General features: G+C 40.5%; 1 protein-coding gene across 3 annotated transcripts in view; it reads right to left on the bottom strand.

The window, feature by feature from the left end:
* The window catches only part of RSPO2 (R-spondin 2), a 168660-nt gene extending 146184 nt beyond the window's left edge, over positions 1 to 22476 (bottom strand). Inside the window, exons 1-2 of one of the 3 annotated variants that reach the window (XM_050800277.1) lie at positions 21876 to 22476; positions 21222 to 21484 (exon numbers count right to left, since the gene is read on the bottom strand). In XM_050800277.1, the coding sequence (XP_050656234.1) occupies positions 21222 to 21315 (94 nt within the window). In that variant the 5' untranslated portion in view covers positions 21316 to 21484; positions 21876 to 22476. Of the gene's footprint in view, positions 1 to 11651; positions 12120 to 21221; positions 21485 to 21875 lie in introns of those variants that run through there. The other 2 variants (XM_050800276.1, XM_050800278.1) reach the window with 2 other exon arrangements.
* Positions 22477 to 22879: the final 403 nt, after the last annotated feature.

The following is a 22879-nucleotide window of genomic DNA, read 5'->3' as shown; positions in this document are numbered from 1 at the left end:
TGTGAAACAATGCCCTCTCAGAGTCCACAGATATTCCTAGAAGGAATGCAACCAAGCCCCACCTAATGTTTCTATAACTAGGCAAGCAAAGCAAGCTAGCGAATCTTGAAAAAGTCAATGATTTACACTATATAATAAAAGCAGACATTACTTCTGTTACATCAATTAAGAAATTTTTAAAATAAGAGTTCAAACATACTGGACATAATCAGTAAGAAATAAAGGGAAGAAATTTAATATTTTCTAGTTATAGGCATGTAACTATAAAAATGATTTGGCATGGCTTAATGTGATTAAAATACTATTATAAGCCTAAAAAGCCTACATGTTATTACAATTCCATACTTTTGGTGTGAAATCACTGCCCTATGCCTTTGGAATATGTTTTCAAAATACTCCTGGCTGAGAAATGTAAGAACCACTTTATATACAGTGAATACCATATACTTAAGAGTTAGCACCCCGGCCTGGGCAGCAGAGCAAGATCCTGTCTCTACCAAAGAAAATTTGAAATAAATAAACTAACTCAAGTCCCCATTTTCATGAAATCCACAGTACTCCTTCCCCTTTGAACCCCGAATGTATTTCCTATCTATATCATTATTTCAGCACTCTCTCTTGCGTTGTTTTTACGTTAGCATTTATATGGTGCATTTGTTGAAAAAATTACTTCTTGGATATCTGCAACATGCACTCTCCTGGACACTGGTGATATAATGTAAACAAGGCTCTCACCCTTTTAGATCTTACGTTTCAGAAACTCTGGTGGAGATAAGACAGCCTGTATTGGTTAGGGCGCACAGTGCTAGCTTCTTAGAGGGACAAACCTCAATGTCTCAGTGACAACACAAAACTTCCTTTCTCGCTCAAGCAGAGTCCAGTGGAGATTTGCAGCAGGAAGACTTTCACAAAATCATTTAGGTACCCAAGCTCTTTTCACCTGGTGGCCCCATCATCCTACAGAGGCTCAGAGAAAGGGCTAGATCCTCTGCACCAAGGTGGCAAACACCAGAAGAGAGGCTCTTCTACAGGACGTTTACTGGGGCCAGGCCTGGAAGTAGTAAATACATCGCTTCCACTCAGATTCCATGAGTCAAAACTCAGGCCTACAGCCACCCCTAACTCCACAGTCTAGGGACAGCCCCAAGAGACAAAAGAAAAGGATTTTTACAGACACACAGTGTTCTCTGCCACAGGAACAAAGAAAATTCTACAGTGCTTAAGAAATAAGCAGTGGATACAACAGAGCAGAGCTGGGTGTAGGGCACGATAAGTGAGGCGCCTAGCGTGTAAAGAGCAAACAGGCACTGGCTCTCAGGCTGGCAAGCACACGCCTTCCATTTTGTGCCCTAAGGCCCCCTCTTGGGTACCCTAGTCCTGGTCCTGATAGTTTACTACAGAAAACGGAAAAGGGCTGGGCAGAGTGACTTGTGCCTCTAATCCCAGCACTTTGGAAGGCTGGGGTGGGCAGATCACGTGAGCTCAGGAGTTCAAGGCAAGCCTGGGCAACAAGGCAAAACCCTGTCTCTAAAAAACAAAACAAAACAAAAATTAGCCAGGTGGGGTGATGCGTGCCTGTAGTCCCAGCTACTCAGGGGGCTGAGGTGGGAGGATCGCTTGAGCCCAGGAGGTCGAGGCTACAGTGAACTGAGATCGCACCACTGCACTCCAGCCTGGGTGACAGAGCAAGACCTTGTATCAAAAGAAAAAGAAAAGAAAACGGAAAATAAAAATGTGCTGCTTTAGATACAGTTACTGTGAAAGGAACGAGCTAGTTGTGAAAAAGATGGGGAAAGAGCTTTCTAGACAGAGTGAACAGCAAATGGAAAGGTCATGAGACAGGAGGAAGTCGAGAGTGTTTGAGAGATAGAAAGAAGCCCAACAGGACTGAGATAATGAAAGGAGAGTTGGAGGAGGCAGCAGCAAACAGGTCAGAGAGAGGCTTCCAGGCTGGGGGAGGAGTTTGTTTTATTTGGGGTGTAATAGAAATCTACTGAAGCATTTAAATGGGGGGAAAATGTGCTGGCTTTCATTTTATAAGCAATTCTTGGCTGCCCAAAGGAGAATGGATCACAGAAAGATCAATGGGAAGGCCATGGACAGGTTCGGAAGATGGTGACAGCCTGGCCTACAAAATGGCTGCCGACTTAGAAGAAACAGAGTTCAAAATATACTGAAAAGAGGGTGTATGAATAATAGGCGTTGAGGAGAAAACAAGGACTATTTAAGCAACTAGGTAGATATTCATGTTATTTGGAGCCAGGAAATATGGGAAAGAATGCTTTGTTTCCCTATTTAAATACTAAATCTCTTGGGGATAAGGGAGCTGCTTATTTTTATCCACAACAGGAACAGGCCAACAAGACGTTAAAAAAAAAAAAATCATCAACGACTCAAGGCAAGATGCCCAACATCTCCCACCATTAGAATTAGTACAATATCCTGGAGAACACCTGGCAGTGAGATTGACAGCTTCACATTTCCATCTAGTGGTTAAGAGCATGGCTGGGTCAGAATGCCTACATAGAATTCTAGTTCCATCACTTATTAGCTCTAAACTTAGACAAACTATTCATCCTCTGGTCCCTCTGATTCATCTTTAAGATGGGGAGAAAAATAGGTCTACCTCACAAGGTCATTTGAGGATTAAATAATACATAACCTTAGAAACTATGCTTGGCTGCAGAGATTATGTATTATAGGGGAATTGGTTTTTTCTTGACTGCAGTCTCACCATTGAAACACAACATTTGTATTATTGGACATTTATAATCAAATGAGATCCTGCAGCAGAGAGGTTAACTTAGGCTATGCCCAGAGTCTTAATGCTCCCCAGAAGCTGTAAGCTAATAAACATGTGTGTCCTTTAAAAAGGCAGCAACAACAACAACAACAAAAGGGCAAGCATGGTGACTCACACCTGTAATCCCAGCACTTTGGGAGGCTGAGGCAGGCAGATCGCTTGAGCTCAGGAGTTTGACACCAGCCCATCTCTACAAACATATACAAAAAAAAATTAGCCACACATGGTGGTACACATCTGTGGTCCCAGATACTCAGGAAGCTGAGGTGGGAGGATTACTTGAGACCAAGAGGTCAAGGCTGCAGTGAACCAAGATGGCACCACTGCACTCCAGCCTGGGTGACAAAGCCAGACCCTGTCTCAAAAAAAAAAAAAAAAAAAAAAAAAAAAAAAAAAAAAAAAAAAAAAAAAAAAGAAAAAAAGAAAACCAACACTATGCCTAGCACATACTAAATGCTCAATAAGTGATTATAGTGTATTAATTGGTATTTCTAGTTCCATAAATGATTCCTAAGATAAAAAAAAAAAAAAAAAAAAAAGATGTGGACCAGGCATGGTGGCTCAAGCCTGTAATCCTAGTACTTTGGGAGGCCAGTGGGGGGCGGATCACTTGAGGTCAGGAGTTTGAGACCAACCTGGCCAACATCATGAAACTCCATCTCTACCAAAAAATACAAAAATTAGCTGGGCATGGTGGCACATGCCTGTAATCCCAGCTACTCGGGAGGCTGAGGCAGGAGAATCTCTTGAACCTGGGAGGTGGAGGTTGCAGTGAGTTGAGATCACACCACTGCACGCCAGCCTGGCAACAGAGTGAGACCCTGTCTCAAAAAAAAAAAAAAAAAGAAAGAAAGAAAAGAAAGAAAGAAAAGAAAGAAAGAAAGAAAGAAAGAAAGACAGATGTGTAAAATATAAGTTTATTGATAGCATATTAACAATCTTGAAAACTTTTTAATACTGAAATGTTTAACTGCCCAACAATAAGAAAACTGATTTTAAAATTTCATGTTGAACAATTATGATGCAGACTTTCTAAATGTGATTAAAATCGGTAAGAATATACACTTATGACACAGTAAGTTTCAAAATTTTATATTTATGTAGAAGGGAAAAACATCTGGAAGGATAAAGCACAAAATGTTAACAGCAGCCACTGAGCAGAAAGATTATTGGTAATTGTATTTCCTTCATGGTGTTGTTCTCTATTCTTCAAATTCCAATAATTTTCAAAATTATCAATTGCCAATAATTAATAAATTTTCGGCTTATATTCATTTTTAAAGAACTACAGTAAGTGGCTTTTTAAAAAATCACCTATATATACGAGGATAGTGTAAAGTCTTTACTACTTGCTTCTAAGACAAACACCTAAATGTCTCAACAATGCAGGGGGTTATTACCAAAATAACATTCAAAACGCAAAATGTAAAAGGCAGGAGGCATATAAATGACATCAACTACAGACCCCAATTAGTAGATACAGATCATTTATTTTCTTACTTAAAAAACACTAAACAGGTTGAAGAGAAAAAACAAAAAATCCCAAGAATCTTTTCATTTGTAAAAGCTATGTGTATTCCTAGTTCTATTCCCTGACTTGCAATATAACCAGTTTCTTCAGTTTGCAATACTGTTTGTTCTCTTAAAAGTACTACAATACCTAGATGACAGGTTAATAGGTGCAGCAAACCACCATGGCACATGTATACCTAGGTAACAAACCTATACATTCTGCACATGTATCCCAGAACTTAAAAAAAAAGTACTACAAAGGCACTTTACTAGTAAGAAAAGCACACACCTCCAGTGTTGTCTTACTCCAGCAACAGGGTTTTATGAGCCACGTATTAAATGTTGTATATTCATAATACTTACGGTCAAAAATGTCTAACAAGTCCTTTAATCCTCTCAATAGGCATTTGTGTGAATTAAATTTTTGACTTCACTGGATAGTAAAACTGTTAAATGTACATATTATGGGTATCTTTCAACAGGTCATATAAAAATTATGCCAATAGTAATAATTCAAAGCAATGAGCTAAGTTTTTAAATGAATAAAGGAAAGGTTTCTGTAATTAGAAACAGCTAGTTGCACCTAATAAGCAGAAGGAATTAAAAAAAAAAAAAAACTGTCACTTGCCCACAGAAGACATGTAATCTCTTCTGTAGGCCCTTTGTTTATATGTTACGTTAAAGACTGCACACCAGACTGGGCGCGGTAGCTCACGTCAGTAATCCCAGCACCTTGGGAGGCCAAGGTGGGCAAATCACCAGAGATCAGGAGTTCGAGACCAGCCTGGCCAACATGGTGAAACCCCATCTCTACTAAAAACACAAAAATTATCTGGGCATGGTGGTGGGTACCTGTAATCCCAGCTTCTTGGGAGGCTGAGGCAGGAGAATCGCTTGAACCCAGGAGGCTGAATTTACAGTGAGCAGAGATCGTGCCCATTGCACTCCAGCCTGGGCAACAAAGAGCAAAATTCCATCTCAAAAAAAAAAAGAAAAAAGGAAAGAAAAGACAAGACTGCACAGCAACAGACAAGCCCTGATGGGCTACAAGGGCCAGTTCTAAGTGGCTAGCTGCCATTCAAGACAAGCTTTGAGAAAACTTAATCCTTCTCAGGTGACATTACTTGTATTCTTCAATATCCAGTTGATCTCCTCTAATATTTTCCTTCCTCTCCTCTCTAAGCCTTCCAGAGGGTGTTTAAGTAGCAGAAAGTACTGTTTTTCCATCCAATGAGCCTCAGATTACACCATACTGAAGCTACTGTATGTTCAACTTAGTAGCTTCTCTGAAAGCTATTAACAGAAAACATCAGAACATATCTAATAGAATTCAGGTTTCCAGAAGGTTTGCATATCATTTCTGTTAGCAAAAACCAAAAAGTCTTTTTTTAAAAAATGTCATTTTACTACTACTGTTTCAGTAAGCAAGAAACTGTTGGAAGACTTCACCTCCTCCATCTGACAGGGAACGGCTTGACACAAAGCAAAGCACTTTATTCACTTACATGAGGTTCACCCACCATCCCAGCTAAACATGTATCAACTCTCTTTTCTAAGAATCAGCAATTAAAATGGAAAAAAATAAGCTTATTGTCTGCTTTACCTGTAAGAATTGTGTTTCATAGTACAAAAATACCTATAGCTGAAAAAGGAACAGTTTTTAATAGAAAATTTTCAGCTAATAAACGTGGTAGTAAGAATTTTAAAAAAAAATCACCATTTTGCAACCCCTAATGAAACTGATAATTCAGACAAATATCATTAAAATGGAGGGTGATAGGGCTGGTACCACATGAATCCACTGGTTAATCTCAGCATGACTAAGAACGGCACAACGAGACATTGTGTGCCTCCTGGTGTGATGTAATATGAAGCACTCAGCATCACCTGCAAGGTGTTCCAGCCAAAAAAGTTGAACCTGAATCTAATCCAACCTTCAAGGAGAACTTCTAGTTCACAGAAATTATGGAAGATTGAGGAACAAGTTAAACAACCCCAACAGGAGAACAAATGAAAGGATGTTATTCTGCAGAAAATTGACCTTTTTTTCTTTTTCAATAAGTCAATGGCATGGAAAAATGAGTGGGAAGGAAGTACTACCTAGGATCAAAGGTACTTGAGGGACATACCTACCAAATGCAATGAATGGTGTTATTTCAATGCTGATTCAAGCATAGCCACAGTATAACAACATTTTTGAGGCAACTGGGGAAATCCATTACATACCGATTATTAAGAGGTGTTACCAAGGAATAACTAATTTTGTTAGGTAGATTAATGACATTGCGGCTTGGAAAGAAAATCTACATTTGTAAGAAATACACTCAGAAATATGTAGGGTGAAATGATGTAGTATCTGTGATTTTCTTTACAATATTTCAGCCAATACAAAGTAAAACAGAAAATAAAGAATAAATAAAGTCAGTGTGGCAAAATCTCAATATTTGTTCAGTCTGGGTGAGGGATATATAGGGATTCATCACATTACTATTTTATGTTTCAAATATTTCACAATAGCTTTAAAACAATGTTCCTACTCGCCCTTTATATGCAGCACACAAGCATGAATAGATCAAGCCCCTTGGCAATGCCAGCATTTGACACTACTCAAAATCAGAGAAGACTAGTTTAAGACACTCTAACACCAGAAGTCATGTATAGTAGGCAATATTGAGATTTCACTAATGCTTCATAAAGAGTGTTAACAGCTCTTAGAGGACAGCAAACTTCAATAAAAACAGCTAAGGCCAGGCGTGGTGGCTCACGCCTGTAATCCCAGCACTTTGGGAGGCCGAGACAGACAGATCACAAGGTCAGAAGTTCGAGACCAGCCTGGCCAACATAGTGAAACCCTGTCTTTACTAAAAATACAAAAATTAGGTGTGGTGGCGGACGCCTGTAGTCCCAGCTACTCGGGAGGCTGAGGCGGGAGAATCGCTTGAATCAGGGAGGCGGAGGTTGCAGTGAGCTGAGACCATGCCATTGCACTACAGCCTGGGTGACACAGTGAGACTCCATCTCAAAAACAAACAAAAACCAGCTAAATGGAATGTTCAGCTTCAGCTGATAGAGATGAACAGTAAGAAGCCAAGTTGATGCATAGATTTGTTTGAAAAAGTAATAAAGAGGCTGTAATAAGTAATAAAGAGGTGACTCTTTGGGTTTGTGTAGTTTCACACAACTGTAGAGGCAGAAAGGAACTTGAAGTTACATACTGCAAACACCGTACACTTATAAACCATGTCTAAAGCATCCCTACCCTCAGGGCCATGGCACGCACAAGTCCAGGGGGTGCCATTAATATCATTCTTGCTTTATGTCCAATATACAGTCTGTAGCTATATGCAGTGATCCTTCCTCTACTACGCATTCCGCTTCTACTACCACTACTTGTTATATTAACAATAATTATTATTATTAATATTCCACAGGGTTATGAAAATGAGGATTTAAAAGACTACAGGGTCTGATGCAAATGGTATTTGTTATGGGTTGCATTGAGTACTCAGAGAAGATATATTGAAGCCCTAATTCTCAATGCCTGTGAATGTGGCCTTATTTGCAAATAGGGTTTTTGCAGATGTAATCAAGTTAACATTAGGTTATTAAGGTGGGCCCTAATCTAATAGAACTGGTTTTCTGTCAAAAGAAATAAAACCAGAGCTAAGACAGCCACGTGAACATGGAAGCAGAGACTGGAATTCTACTGCTACAAGTCAAGGAACACCTGAGGCTACCAGAGGCTGGAAGAAACAAGGAAGACTCCTCCCCTAGGGTCTCAGAAAGAGCATGAACTTCCTTACATCTTGATTTTGGATTTTTAGCCTCCAGATGGTGAGAAAAGAAATTTCCGCTGTTTCACACCATCCAGTTTGTGGTACTTTGTCACAGCAGTCCTAGGAAATTAATACTGTATAATAACGTGTGCTGCCAATGCACTTCTTAAAGTAATGACTCTAGAAAAGAATGTAAGATAGGCTAAGAGCCTTCATCTGGTTTATTCTTGAATCTAGGTAAATATTTCTCTTAATGCAATGAATTCTTTTTGCAATTACATTATATTATAACCTCAGAGTAAGTCAAAAATCAATGAGAAAACGTTGTGTCCAACATCCTATTCTTCCATTGTTGGGGTGTGTGTGTGTGTATTTGACACGGAGTCTCGCTCTGTCACCAGGCTGGAGTGTAGTGGCGCAATCTCAGCTCACTGCAACCTCTGCCTTCTGGGTTCAAGCGATTCTCCTGCCTTATCCTCCCGAGTAGCTAGGACTACAGGTGTGTACCACCCCGCCCAGCTAATTTTTGTATTTTTAGCAGAGATGGGGTTTCACCATGTTGGCCAGGATGGTCTTGATCTCTTGACCTTGTGATCTGCCTGCCTAGGCCTCCCACAGTGCTGGGATTACAGATGTGAGCCACTGGGCCCAGCTAGTTCTTTGATTTTAAACAGTAAACGCTACATGTTTCTGGTTAAGATTTCATTTGTAAATTCATCTTGTCATTCCTAGCCATTGAGATCTTTTTGTAACCAGTCATCCCACATCCTAAATGTACTGTTCAACTTCATATTACACAAAAGTGTGGTTGGTCTACCACCTGTCTTCAATGAAATCATTAAGAAAATATTGTTTCAGACAAGGCTGAAGACAGGATCCTTCTGTACACCCAGGATTCCCACAGAGTAGACATCAATCCATTACTCACCACTCTCTACCAAATGTAACTCAAGAAAGTAACTTAAGATGATATACTTGCATTTCTCTACCTTGTCTGAAAGGTTTTTAAGTCCATTATGCCTTCATAGGTGCCAGATATTAAAATTTCGTCCAATACTTCTTTGTCTTCCAGTCTAGCAACCCATTAAAGAAAGCAAAATATCTGTCTGGCATAACCCATGTTGGTTATAGTTATATTGAAATCTCAAAGTTTCTTATAATGAAACATTTTACAAATTAACATCATGGTCATGTAAGAATTGAGGTATACACCTTCTTTCAGAAATTCATATTGAGTGTCAATATCTATCACATTATTACTGAAGTTTACAATAATGATGCAGAAGCGTATGGTGCAGAATTTCAAGAAGCAATTTTAGCTGAGAGTGGTGGCACATGCCTGTCGTCTCAGCTACTTGGGAAGCTAAGGTGGGAGGATCACTTGAGCCCAGCCTGGGCAACACAGCAAGACCTCATCTCTTAAAGTAGTTTTGTTTAGTGTCCTGTCTTCAGGAAGGAAGAGTCTTGTATTTTGAGTTCAAGCGGCTGTCAACAAGACTTTATATTTAAGTACCTATTAGATACCACATGCATTACAGATGGCTGTGTGGTGGCTCTTACGGTGTGAAAGGTCCTTAGAGTTCACTCTTGAGAGTGTTGTAAAGTCACCAGCTTTAAAACATTCTCAAGAGATGCTCTTTGCTGTTGGAAAGAGGCAGCTTCCAAAATCAAAATTCCAAAGAAGGTTCTCTTCCATTAGTGGATAATTTTCTAAATATAAACTTTAATCTTCCTCTTCATAAAATACCTTCATTTTGCTTTAATTCCAAAAATTAATCACATTCATTTTTCACAGGATCGACCTCAAGTCTAAGAAAATGATCTTGTTCCTGCTCTTTCCTTTCCCTAGATCCAGCCTGTCACATTTCTTAAACTTTTCTCTCTGAATTCAACAACAAAAAATGACTGCTTGATGTGCAGAAGCTTGCCAAGCCTCCTGAACAGTTATTCATTTGAGTCAGTTTCAAATCAAAATCATGTTAAGATCACCCATAGTAGCTGCAAATAACTCCTCTGCATACAGAACAATTAAATCACACTAAACTCATGATTTGGGAAATCAGTTTTCAAGGGGGTAGTTTCCAAAGTTCTAGATCAATTTTCAGGATAGTATTATTTAAATGAGGGGAAAAAAGAACTTTCATAATTGACAGGATTCAGTCAAGAATCATATCAGCCACTGCTGATGTGACTTACTGACCACCAGGAGTGGTGCAAATGGCTTCTCTATCACCACAACAAACTAACCTCAACCCACTAATAGTGCTTCTGGTAACCACTGCTGTACACTTATCAGACACCAGTGGTTTTTCAAATTACGTAGTTTCTTGGCCCTAACAAAGTTTCTCAATTACACTATGCTGGGTGAAGGAGGGTGGCCACAAGATATCTTTCATCAGGGGAAGGAATGCTATGCATAGGACAGCTCTGATTTTTCTGAAGTCATCAGATACCAAGATCCTTGGATAAGTAAAAAAAAAGTTAAGCTAGTTTCTTCATTCCACTTACCCAAACTACAGCTATTCTCCCCCACTTCCTCATATCTCCTCAGAAGAGCCCAGAACTAACAAGCAAGAGTTTCTCAAAATTCCCTTAAACACACACACATCCGACGAAAGTGAACCTCTAGAACGTCATCAAGAAGCAAGTATCAAAATAAACATAAGTTCTTGTAGATGTTCTTCCACCTACGAGAACTACCCAGAAGATATGACAAGTTGAAGACCAGGGCTGCCTTCTTTTAATGTCTATTTAGGTATGGTAACATGGGAGCTGCAGGAACAACTCTTCCCAATACACTAGACCAGCAAGGTCTCTCATCCAGGGCAGTTTTTAAAGATCATCTATGACAGTAAAAGAGCAGGGAATGACAGATACCATAGTTACCCCCCGAAGAGTTATATTTTGGGGGATGGGCAGATAACATATCATTTGCTCATAGGACATTAATCCCCTATGATTCAGCTAAACTTCATGGGGCATGCACAGGAGGTCTGCCAGCTGAACCAACAGGGCAAAGTAAGTCTTCAAAATCTTGGAGGAGAAAGAGTGAATAACTAAACATGCAGTTTAATGACGACACAGCGCAGATCATTCAACATTAAAAAGCCTGCTTTTGACTACCAGGAAGAAGCATGAGAACACAGCATGTGAGGTGAAAAACAATGAGATGCCAGAGAATTTTTAAGCCCTAAGTCATACTTTATTACATAAGGGGGAATGAAAACTTAAAAATACTTTGGCTGGGTGACAGAGCGAGACTCAGTCAAAAAAAAAAAAAAAAAAAAAACTTTGGATTTTCAGAATATTAGACAATTTTCACAATTCTCAAAGGGCCAAAGTATGAGAGAAGCATCGAAATAAATAGGTCTCTCTACAAAGATTAAAGAATTTGAAAAACAATTAATTAGGAAGTATTAATTTGGAGTCATTTGGGCAACTCCAAACTTTACCAGTTGCTTAAATTTTAGGGCATTCATCTTATGGAACACATCTGAATTGAAAACATAAAATAAAACCAACTGATGCTTTTCAAAGTGGCTGCAGAAGCTGGAACCTACCTGCATGTTAATTAAATCTGTAGCTTTCAACATCTGTGTCTCACAGATATTAAAATAGTGAGGTTGGTTCAGTTTGCCTCTTGGTGAGGTCTTGTCAAAAGGAGATTAGCGATCAAAACCAGAAATGTTCAGTAAGACCGAAAAGTTCTTTTTATTTGTTCCTTTGTTCTCTCTGTGATGACATCAAGATGATCACAGTGTCCATGGAGACAGCAGAGCAGGTTTCGCCCCTGAACCAATAGGGCAAAGCAAAGGAAGCACAAATCCCACAAAATTTCAGAGAACAAAGCATAGGGAAAAGAATGCAAAGTGTGCCCTCTATTGGTCCATGTGTTTTCATTGCTGAGGTGATTAGTTGGCAATTGTATCCAGCAACAGGAGAGAGACTAAGGCCATCATGACACAAAAATTCTAAAAAGTGCTGACACAGAAACAAAGATCTAGCAGGAGCCCCCTTGGCCAGAATTGAAGAGTGCTAAGCCCCAGTTCTGGCCATTCTATGAACTGGCAGCATGATGCCTCAAGTCAGATCAATGCCAGCACCGCATGTCACCAGCTGGAAAGCTACAACAGCTATTTCTAAAACTATATATTAACTGTTTTCTTAATGAGATAAAAGTTAGATCACATGATAAGTTTTAACAAAACCCCTATACTGTATATTTATGTTGTACTTTTATAAACTCTTTAGTGGGATGGAGAGAATTTAACAACTATTGTCTTTGAGTAAGGAATTACTTGCCAAGTAATTATTTACTGAAATAAATCTTGAGATAGTGCTTCCAATGTGGTTTCATATTGTCAAATATAAACATAGCAAATGGCTGAAAACTCACACAAGGAAAATAAATTTTTAGAAAACAAGTATCTATATCACTTTGAAGCAGTCATTTGGCATCATGCTAATTTGGAAGGTCCACCTCCTATTTTTTAAGCCAATGCTGCTTAACCTATTGAAGGAAAGAGGTGAAACTTGGACTTCTTTGAGACTTTAGTGAAAGCTCTATATTGTCCTTCTACGCCACAAAAAGCAACAGAAATCAGAAAGCTTCTAATTTCAGAAAGCTTGCAAAAACCCTAGCCCTACCTCTGGACCCCAAGTTAAGAAACCCTTCTCAAAACAAATGTGCTGAACTGGATAACTTCTTTTTTATAAGTGCTCTTAATATCTTTCAGCAAGAGATGAAAATTGAAAAAGTTTTAAGTAAATTGTAGAAGGTTTTCTCCAAATGACTAGATGAGAAAGGCTACCTATAATCACTTTCTCTACATTTTAGAGTAAAAATAAGAAATATTTAATACCTTTGCTCTAACCCTTATTGTAACATGTGTGTTAAACACAAAATACACATACACACCAATACACACATACATGAACACATGTACAGGCAAGTACACACATGCACACACATATTTGTTCTGGCTACTACAATGCTAGAAATGTTTCTATAATTCATATTCAAAAATAATTTTAAAAATTACCAATGCAAGTATGCAAAATTTTACTAAAATATACTTATGGTTCTACCCATCAATTACTCCACCCCTCAGCCTTCAGTTATTTAATATTCATTACTTCATTAGCATAATTATGAGTTGTAGGAAGTTCTGGGGCTCAATAAAAGTCTGTGGTCTGAAGAACTTTTGAATGGGTTCAAAGGGAATTTCTTTTCTTTGAATTAATGTTTATGTTGAAACATACCATGTACAGAAAAACTCAGTGAATTCAGGAAAGTTGAATTCTAGCTCTATTCTCTTAACTGTTAGTTTTAAAACCACACAGTTCTGTAAGCAGCTCACCCTCTGTATAAGTCAAACAGGTCCCACTTCATTCAAAGGACACTAAAATGTCAGTGTTCTCCTGGAAGGCACTACACAGAACTACGTGGTCTCTTCATATTTACAGAACTTGTTCTAAAATACACACACATCTGTGTGTCTCATGGGTATGTGCATGTAGCTATATTATACTAAAATCATAAATATAACTAGGATTAAATTTTTCCTGTATTAACTTATATTATTAACATGAGTATCTTTTTAGAAGGCAAACACCACTTTCTTTTATTTTCTCCTAAATTATTATTCATTCATATGGACCAACTGGGGATAAAAATCCTTTATTGCCCTTTTCTATAAAATAAGTATTTTTTAAAATATGGGTTACCAGCCGGGCACAGTGGCTCACACCTGTAATCCCACCACTTTGGGAGGCCAAGGCGGGAGGATCGCCTGAGGTCAGGAGTTCAAGACCAGCCTGGCTAACATGGCAAAATCCCATCTCTACTAAAAATACAAAAATTAGCCGGGCATAGTATCAGGTATCTATAATCCCAGCTACTTGGGAAGCTGAGTCAGGAGAATCACTTGGACCCAGGAGGAGGAGATTCAGTGAGTCAAGATCGCAACAGTGCACTCCAGCCTGGGTGACAAGAGCTAAATTCTGTCTCAAAAAAAAAAAAAAAAAAAAAGTGTTACCCCACCACCACCAGTTTTCTCTACCCTACCCACAAATCACCTGTCACTTGGAATACTCCATCATTCAAATAACAAACAAGTATACAGACACTAGTGTAGTCTGAGAAATTCTGAAGTAATCAGAAGAGACTTCAGAATGAGTACTTGGCTGGGAATGCTTTTATACCTCAGTTTTTTTTTTTAATTTTTCTTTAAATTATAAAGAATTATAAATGATGAGAATACCCATAATATTTAATCATTCCAACTTCAACTATGTGCAAACAACTTCGATTTAAAAAAAAAACAAAACAAAACACCATTTCTCATTAAGTCACCAAAATAATTTTAAGGGCAAACAACAAAAATCTCGTATACAATGACGTTTTGTTTCACTACATTTTGTGGAGAAAGCACTCTAAAAGGTCTAGCTTGAGGAGTACAAAGATAAATGTACCGTAGTTCTGCCTAAGAGAAGCTTAAAATATGACACATAAGGCAAGATAACCAGAAAAAAAGGAAAAATAAGAGTCCTGTAAGAGTAGCCCAGAAAGCTAAGAAACTATGAGGGAATAATTTATTTTGGCTTTAGAAAGGAAGACAGAAAATTCTAGGAAGGCTTCACAGAAGCAGTGGCATTTTAGGTGGGCGCCACGCCACACACATGCTCAACAGCACAAGAGCTTAAAAACACATGGCATGCCTGGAAATGAAGTAATCTGGGATAGCTTAAGTGAAGTGTCCTTTCAAGGTGGTGGAAGGTTGAAAGCAGGCTGTGGTCAGATGGTGGGAAACAATGACTGCTACAGAAGAGGCTGGTGTTTATTCTGCAATCAATATGGAGGTCTGGGAGGTTTGGGGTTTATTAGCAGAGAAGTAACATGATCAGATCTGTGGTGGAGAAAAATGGAATGTGGCAGCATTGTAAGGGATGGAGCATCGTAAGTGGATTGAAGTAGATGCCGGAGGATGAGGAGTCTATAAGGGCCTGAGCTAGGAAACACCTTTGGGAATGGAAAGGATGAGATGGATATAAGCTCACTAATCCGATATAGTTTAGGCAAGAATAAAATGATAAAGAGGCAACAGAAAAGTCAAAGACTATAGCAAGGCTCCCAGTCTGGGCACCCAGAACTCCATGGATAACAATAAAGAATACAAGCAGAGGAACACATTTGGGAGGGGACACAAAAGAGGAAGTGAATTGTCAAGTTTGAGTATGCACGGAATATCTATCCATATTGGCAGTAGTTGGGAGACCTGAGTGTAGGATAATCTGAAGCTAAAAAAGAAAAAGAAAAGAAAAATTGAGCCTAGAATTAAAGGACTTTATGTAGAAATGAAAATTCAAGAAACAGGGATGGGTAAAATTCCCCAAGGAAATGAATAAAGGTGAAGAAACACTAGTCTACATTCTCAATGAGACTAGTGTAGTGTCACTGGCCAAAGGAAAGAGGTGATAAGATATCACCATAGGAACAAGTCCCAGAGGACTGTACCAATGCTGGACTTGGAAATGAGGTGAGTATGACTGGCCATTAAGAAACCCCTTTCTAAAATCTCTGTACCTTCCACTCAGTTTCACTGTGAACCTAAAAGCACTCTAAAAATAAGTCTAACGTTTATAAACTTTTAATATTTTTCTTTTTTGTTAATTTCTGTGAAGGCATAAAAATATCTTTAAAGAAAAGAAAATATTTTTATTAAAAGGGTGACGGTAGAAGCCAAATAGTAACAGATTGAAGAGTGAATGAAACAGGATTATCAAGCCAGAGAAGGGAATAGAAGAAGTGAAGGAAAGCAGAAGAGATTGGAAAGCAGTGTGAAGAGGGAGGAAATAAGGAATTTTGGGATTAGAGGAACAGCAGCACGCTTGAAATAAGGGTGACTGACACAGAAGGGTCCTAGAGGAGGTAAGAACAGGTGGAAGGTGGGCTTTGGAAAGAGTAAAAACACTATCCTTACCCAATCTTATTCTCATTCTCTCCCTGCCACTCCCTTTCCCACCCACTCCCATCTTTTCATCTTGTCGAAGAGAAAGATGAAAAGGACTAGAAAAAAATGAGTGAAAAATCTTTTAGTTCTGAAATCCCAATCCTCCATAATTATACCATCTTCGTCGCTTTCCCTACACACACACCCACATATACAGGTATGCATATATACCTTCCCTAATATGTATAATATACATTATGTATACACTTTAGTATTAATTAGCATGTTTTCTACTTATTCTGGATGAACACATGAAAATGTATAAATATAGATATACAACACTGTCTTCACCTGATCAGCCCTTGATTGCTGCAGTTAATGGAGAAAAAATAAGCTTCATGGTATCTTAAATACTGAAATTTTAAAACTTTGTCATCCCAAAGTCTATCACCTCCTTTTATCATAGTTATCAAGCTTATATCAAATAAAATCTGTCTGTCCCCTATTTCCTGCACTTGGGATGGATAAGGATACGTATTTCCAAAAGAAATAGTTTAAAGGCAGTCAGTAAGTTGGAAGGAAAGAACTACGCTGGATATTCCACAAACTGGCCAGTTTGTCTCTAAATAAATCAAGAGGTGGCTTTGCATTAAGGAACTAGAAGTGTCATTTCCAACTTGTGATTTCTGTGAATATTGGATTCTACCCAAGCTGGATTTTAAAAGCAAATAAAGAAAGCCCAGGGCCTAGGGGAATGTCACCTATTCTGAATCACTTCCAAATTTCTGTGGCAAAATAAGGTGTTAGTTTGAGCACAGCAACTTTCTGACCTCTCTGTACTAGTAAGACCCTGCCTTAAAAAATTACGCAGTTATGTTGGAAGACAAAGCAGCCAATCAAAATAGAGAAAAGGAAAGAAAGAACATGTTTATTTTGCAAAGTTAAACATCACATCAGCTTTTCTGAAATACTTTGGAACTTAAAGTAAGCAAGCATACAAAATGTGTTTTGAAACTTTTTCATTTAACTGTAGGTTAGCATGTTCCATGTGTCATTTTGTATTTTGAAAGAATATCAGGAAAAGTAAACTATTTAAGAAGTACTTGTAAAAAAAAAAATCTTCCAATCTCAATAAATTTTTAAGAACACAAACATAAATTAATTTAGCTCTATAACGTTTAAGAGAAAATGTTTACTTTTTCCAGCCTCAGTTACCAGAAACATGCCACACTATTTGTGATAAACCTTTCCTTTTTATGGAAGAAGCTAAGTCTAATTTTGTGAAATGAGGAGTTATTAGAGGAAGGAGAAGCTGAGGATTCAATGTGGAAAAGGCTATAGCAGGAAACACTTGTCATAGCACGCCCCCTGCCATCAGACCACCAGAAACATGAATTATACATTTAGAAACCTTGCTGCATTGAGAATTTTATCAAGAAGTTTTCATAAATCCCTGGTTAAAATATCACAAGGTATAAAAATAGAATGAGGGAGATATAAGATTAAGTCATTACATGCCATGCTTGAGAAATTCCAGGAGACCACAATAAAGTTATGATTTGTCTATCCACCTTTCAGTAATTCAGCCTGAAATGTAGCTTACGACCATTCCAAAAAATGAAAGTAATCAAATAACTCCACTTACCATATAAATCAATCATAAGTGGTCTCCAGACCAAGATAGACAGTAGGGGTTAACAATAGCCAATCATGACTATTTTGAAGGGGGAGTCAGGGAGACAAATCTTAGTATGTTACATGGAGAGGAAAATAAGGGTTGTCAATAAGCTTTACAAAATGTTGGCATGTGTCTCCCCCTCTCTAAAAGATATTCATTGTCAGTATTGTATTGTGTTTGTGTCTAACTTTTAAAAATTATTGCAACCAGGCCCCATTAGTGACTATCAAATGCATTTTTATAATTTTTCAAAATAAGGGGAAGAAAATATGGTAGGTGGGTAGTGTTATTGTTCGTGATGATCTCCCCCATTTGAAGTTTTGTCCAAAAGTAGAGAAGGTCAAAATTCTATTTTCTCAATCCTCTGGCTATATTCTGAAATAAAATATACCGTTAAATGATATATTTGCTCCCCATTCCAAACTGGATGCAATTGATTTTAACTGACTAAATTATCTAATCTCTGCCAAGAATTTTATTTCATTAAGAAAATGATATTATGGAGCATGTGAGATCATAGCGCAGACTAAACATAATGCCAAAGGAGTTCGGAGAACGCTCCACTCTGAAGGTTTGATTATTTGCAGATGGAATATGGAAAAAAAAAAAAAAAAAAGAATCAGGTCCCAAGGGTAAGCCTAACCAATCCTGGTACCACTGCCACCTACCTTGTAGCACAAAAGCCAAGAAAATAACTAATCTTCCAAGCTACAACACCTTTTTGAAAAAATACCAATTACTTTTCTTCCTGGAAAATAATACTTAACTGACACTATCCAAAACAAAGGGGAAAAAGGGAAATGTTGGTACCACATAGGCCCTAACATGTCAACTGTCACTGCTGACATGATTTGGCCAGTAGTCAAGCATTCACTGAGGAACTAATTGAAATCAATCTTTTTGGGGAAAGCCAATTGTTTGGTATGCACAACAATTGGTGTAGGATCAATCAGTGGACATGAGATCAATTAAAACCAGCTTAAGTTTGTGAAGAGGGACAATTCACACAACTTGAGTTAGATCTCTATTCATTTCAATACTCTCACAATGCAATCCTTAAGCTTCCTTGCAAAGCAGAAAAGCTACTATCACCCTACACTGTCTGGCCAGCCCTTTAAGTAGTTCCACTTTTAATTAAAAACACAGTACACCCTTTGTTGGTACAGATAGTGTGGTCACTTTTAAGGACCACAGTTATTTTAACCAGAAACTTGGGATTTGTAAAGGGACATCTGTTGAGAAGAAGAAGAAAAAAAAAAAAAAAAAAAAAAAAAAAAAAAAAAACTTTGATAGTTTTTTTACACCCTTACCAATTTACACGTTCTTGAAAGCATTTGAATTTTATTAAATCGAAAGGTTGATTTGGCACAAGCTACTACTGCACAGTTTAGAGTTAGAATGTCAGTGCTTTGGGATGTAGATAGTAATCGTTACAAAAGATTCTGCTATTTGAGATAAATAGGTTCTGCTTCAGATACCTTAGAAGGCATAGGAAGATTCTTAGAGATGGCACTGCAGAGAAGGCATGCAGTATCCCTTCTGGCCGCAGGAGTGCTGTAATGTCCCTTTCCACCAAACAGCATCTCTGCATTAAGTTCTACTAAAACAATATGCTTAGTTCTTCCCCACTCAACCACAATGGGACAGGCAGTGTGGATCAGAAAGCTATCACTGAATTAGTAAGTCATCTAATAAGGATCTGGCAAAGGATTTTAGATATTTCTATATTTTGCAGACTTCAAGCACTTTAGTTTTTCTAAGTAGACTGCAGCTTTGACTTATAAAAAGAGGAAAAGCCTCTCCAAACACTTTTGACCATAGTGTAATCAAAAATTGCTGGCTCTGCCGAATACTCGAAAGAAAGTACTGGGATTGAGAAAGGAATCAGTTAGGAGGGGAGGAGAGACGAGATGAAAAGGGGCTTTTTCAAGGCAAGTATCAATATCAAACTCTCATGGCCTTTGGGAAGAAATCTCTAGTATTTTTAAGTAGAATAATTTCTGAAAATAAACAATTTCCAAAAGTCAGAAATCGGGGGAGAGGGAGGGAGAGAAGTTGGAGAGGGTTTATCCTTACCAGCCGCAGATACAGAGACAGTTGAAGCGCAGGGACTACAGAAGTCGCACACCGTCAGTTATTTGGAGCTCTGCGCTCAGGTGGGCCAATCTCTAGCTCTACCCCTAGGTGAGAACAGCTTAACAATGTCCTAAAAAGCCATCAAAAAAACTAAGGTTCGGAAAGTCCTCCCTAAAATCTGGATGCAGGACCGGAGTTTACATACAATGAGTTATAAACAAATCACGTCACAGGTCCAGTGAGACGTTTACATTTTGGAGAAGAAGAGAAAGTCAAGATTCATGAACCCGGCGACAAATTCTAATTGCGCAAAAGTCCAAAGTGGCAAAGTGCCGGATGAAAATAGACAGCTCTCACCATGTCCCTGGGAAGCGGCTGCTGCGTACCTTTCCTGCGCGGGTAATTCGATGTGCGTGTGGTGGGTGGTTTATGTTTAAATCCCCCCAGAAAATTGAATCGTGTCTAGCCACCCTTCTTCTAAAATGCACTTGGATTAGCTGCATCTCCAGCAGACTCCGAGACTCCGAGACAGAAATATGCACTAAATCTGCAGGAAAGCGAGTTCCCAGAAACCTTTCTGGAGGCTTCCACCCGCCTTCTCCGCTACGCACAAGTGATGGAGAGGAAGGGAGCAGTTAAAAAGCCGCAAGTGAATTTCATTGAGAACAGAAGCCTCCACCGGTGTAGCTGCTTTTGCAAAGCAAATGGAGAGAGCAAAGTGGGGCCTGTTTTAAAAACAAACCTCTGCAGGCGAGGACTCCCCAGAAAACCAGCGCGGGAATTGCTGCTCAATTCAGAAAGTTCCCATCTCGTCGCAGGTTCCAGAAAAAAGATCTGTTTGCCTTTTTCTGGAAATGGAGGTCCTCCCCCTCGACTTGGTACCCCTCCCCAAGCTCCGGAATACAGACACACGCGTGGGCACACCCACACACCACACACACACACACTGTGCTAGGTCAAGTCCAAAGAGATCTGAGGCCGGGTTTGGGGCGCACGTGGATGGGGAAGGTAAAACAAATGTGCTACAGGGAAGATGGTTAAGAGGACAGAGAGAATAACGACCAAAAAAAAAAAAAAAAAAAATGCATGCCAAATTAGAAATACGTTCTAAAGAGACAAGTTCAGGTGAGGAGGTGGGGCAGCGAACATGAGTGCGGACCGCACGACTTGGCCCTGAGCGCCCAAGTGGCGCCCAGCTCGCCCAGCTCCCAGCGCGTCTCGCTCCGGCTCCTTGCGCCTCCAGGGTACAGAAACACGGAGTGTTCTGTAGAGCTCCAGGGTCCTAAAGGTGGGGAGTGGGGACCCGCAAAAGCTGGGGTGGAGAGCACAGCCCTGCCCATCTGAGTCCCTGGAGCCAGGGCGTGAGTGAGCACCGCCACAAGCCACCCCTGAAGCCCACACACCTTTGGCAGAGAGAGACCCACCTCGCTTACTGCGTCTCCATCGGTTGCCTTGGCAGTGGCTGTAATCCATGCAGTTCAGAATGATGAGGGCAAAGGAGAAAAGGCGAAACTGCATCTGGACGGTCGGGCGGGGGAGAGACGCCTCTCAAAGTCTAGGAACTGGAGGGCTAGCCCAAAGAGCCGGCGCCGGCCGCGCTGCTGGGGAGGACTCAGAGGGAGACTCGCCACTCACCCCCGGGCCGCACCGGTCAGTTCAGCGCGATCAGCATCTCTCCGCCACGAACCTGAGAGATGAGGGAAGCGAAAACAGGGTGTGTGGGGGATGGAGAGAGCCCCGGAGAGGCAGCTGCGCCTTCGCGCGTCCCAATTTAAAGAAGAGAGGGAAGGAGGAAGCGAACCCACTGCCTAGCACGAGCCGCGGAGCGGCTTAATCCAGAGCAGGCAGCTGCGGACGAGTTGGAGAGGAAGGTGATTACAATCAGTGAATTAGCAACCTCTGCCGAGCCCTAAGCTCCAACCCGGGGGCATAGGGCGTTGTGCGGGCGCTCCGAGGAAAGGAAAGAGCTCCAAAGACACTGAGAGTGCAGGGCTAAAAGAACGCTCTTAGGCCATTTGGAGTCCACGGCAGGGTACCCAAGCGCCGCGGCTGCGGCTGCCTTGGGGTGGGTTGCCTACCGTGCGCACGTCTCGGGCGGCGCGGCCTCCCTAGGCGCGGTGCTCCATGACGGGCTCGGGAAGCGAGCCGCTTGGTTAGCACGTGGGCTGGGGAAAAGTTTGCCGAGACCGGCCGGGAGCGCCTGGCAGCTCCGGGATTCCAGCGGCCGCCACGGTGTTGGCGGCGCCGGGCAGAAGCGCGGAGCAGCGGGTGCAGCCACTGGGATGCTCCGTCCCCGCCCGCGAGCGCGGTCCCCGGGCTAGGGGTGCGCCGGCTCTCACTCTCTACGTCCCTAACCAATTGTGTCGCTTCCTGCGCTTTCTCCACGCTCACTTCACAGCTCAGATTTCGTTCTTTCCGAGCTGTAGAAGGCAGAACGCTCCCGGGAAGACGAAGTGATCCGAAGGGATGTGGCTAACGCACTTTCCGATGGAGATGCAGACTGGCTGAGGCTCGGGATGCTTCTATAAGTAGGTGGTGCTGTGGTCCAAGGCATCTAAGTCTAGGCTGCCTTGCAGTTCCTGGGTCCTAAAGCCAGAAACGCCCCGGTTTCCCTGAGGTCCTAAAGAACGTTGACCAGCCAACAGCTCGCCTAACTCCGGGCGAATCCTCTTCGGGCTTTCCAAAGTGCGAGGGATAAAGAGTAGCTGGGATGGAGACGCCCCCTGACCTTGCTGGGTCCCAGAACCCGGCTGTTCACCCCCAAGGAGTCCTCTCCAGAGCTCTAAGGTCAGTTCCAACGGCAGCGCCAACCTTTCTGCAGGGGGATCTGACCGAAGGACTGATGACTCCTTTAAAGTTTTGCAATATTCCACACCTCTGCCACTTTTTAATTTACATCTTGTCCGTGTTTTGCAGGAAGGTATGGTAGCCGGCTGAAATTATTCATAAAATGCGCCCCCACTTTGAGGAGTGAGATGGGTATTCTCGATAGCTTTCGCTCATCCTCAGAACTGTTATTTACTTTGTTTCTCCTCCAATAAAACTAACAAAAACCTGTGATCCATTGCCTGAAGTACTCAAG

The sequence above is a fragment of the Macaca thibetana genome, chromosome 8 (genome assembly GCF_024542745.1).
Source record: "Macaca thibetana thibetana isolate TM-01 chromosome 8, ASM2454274v1, whole genome shotgun sequence".
NCBI classification, from domain to species: Eukaryota; Metazoa; Chordata; class Mammalia; order Primates; family Cercopithecidae; genus Macaca; species Macaca thibetana.
The sequence above is the reverse complement of the archived record's forward strand: the minus strand, read 5'-3'. Positions and strand labels throughout refer to the sequence as shown.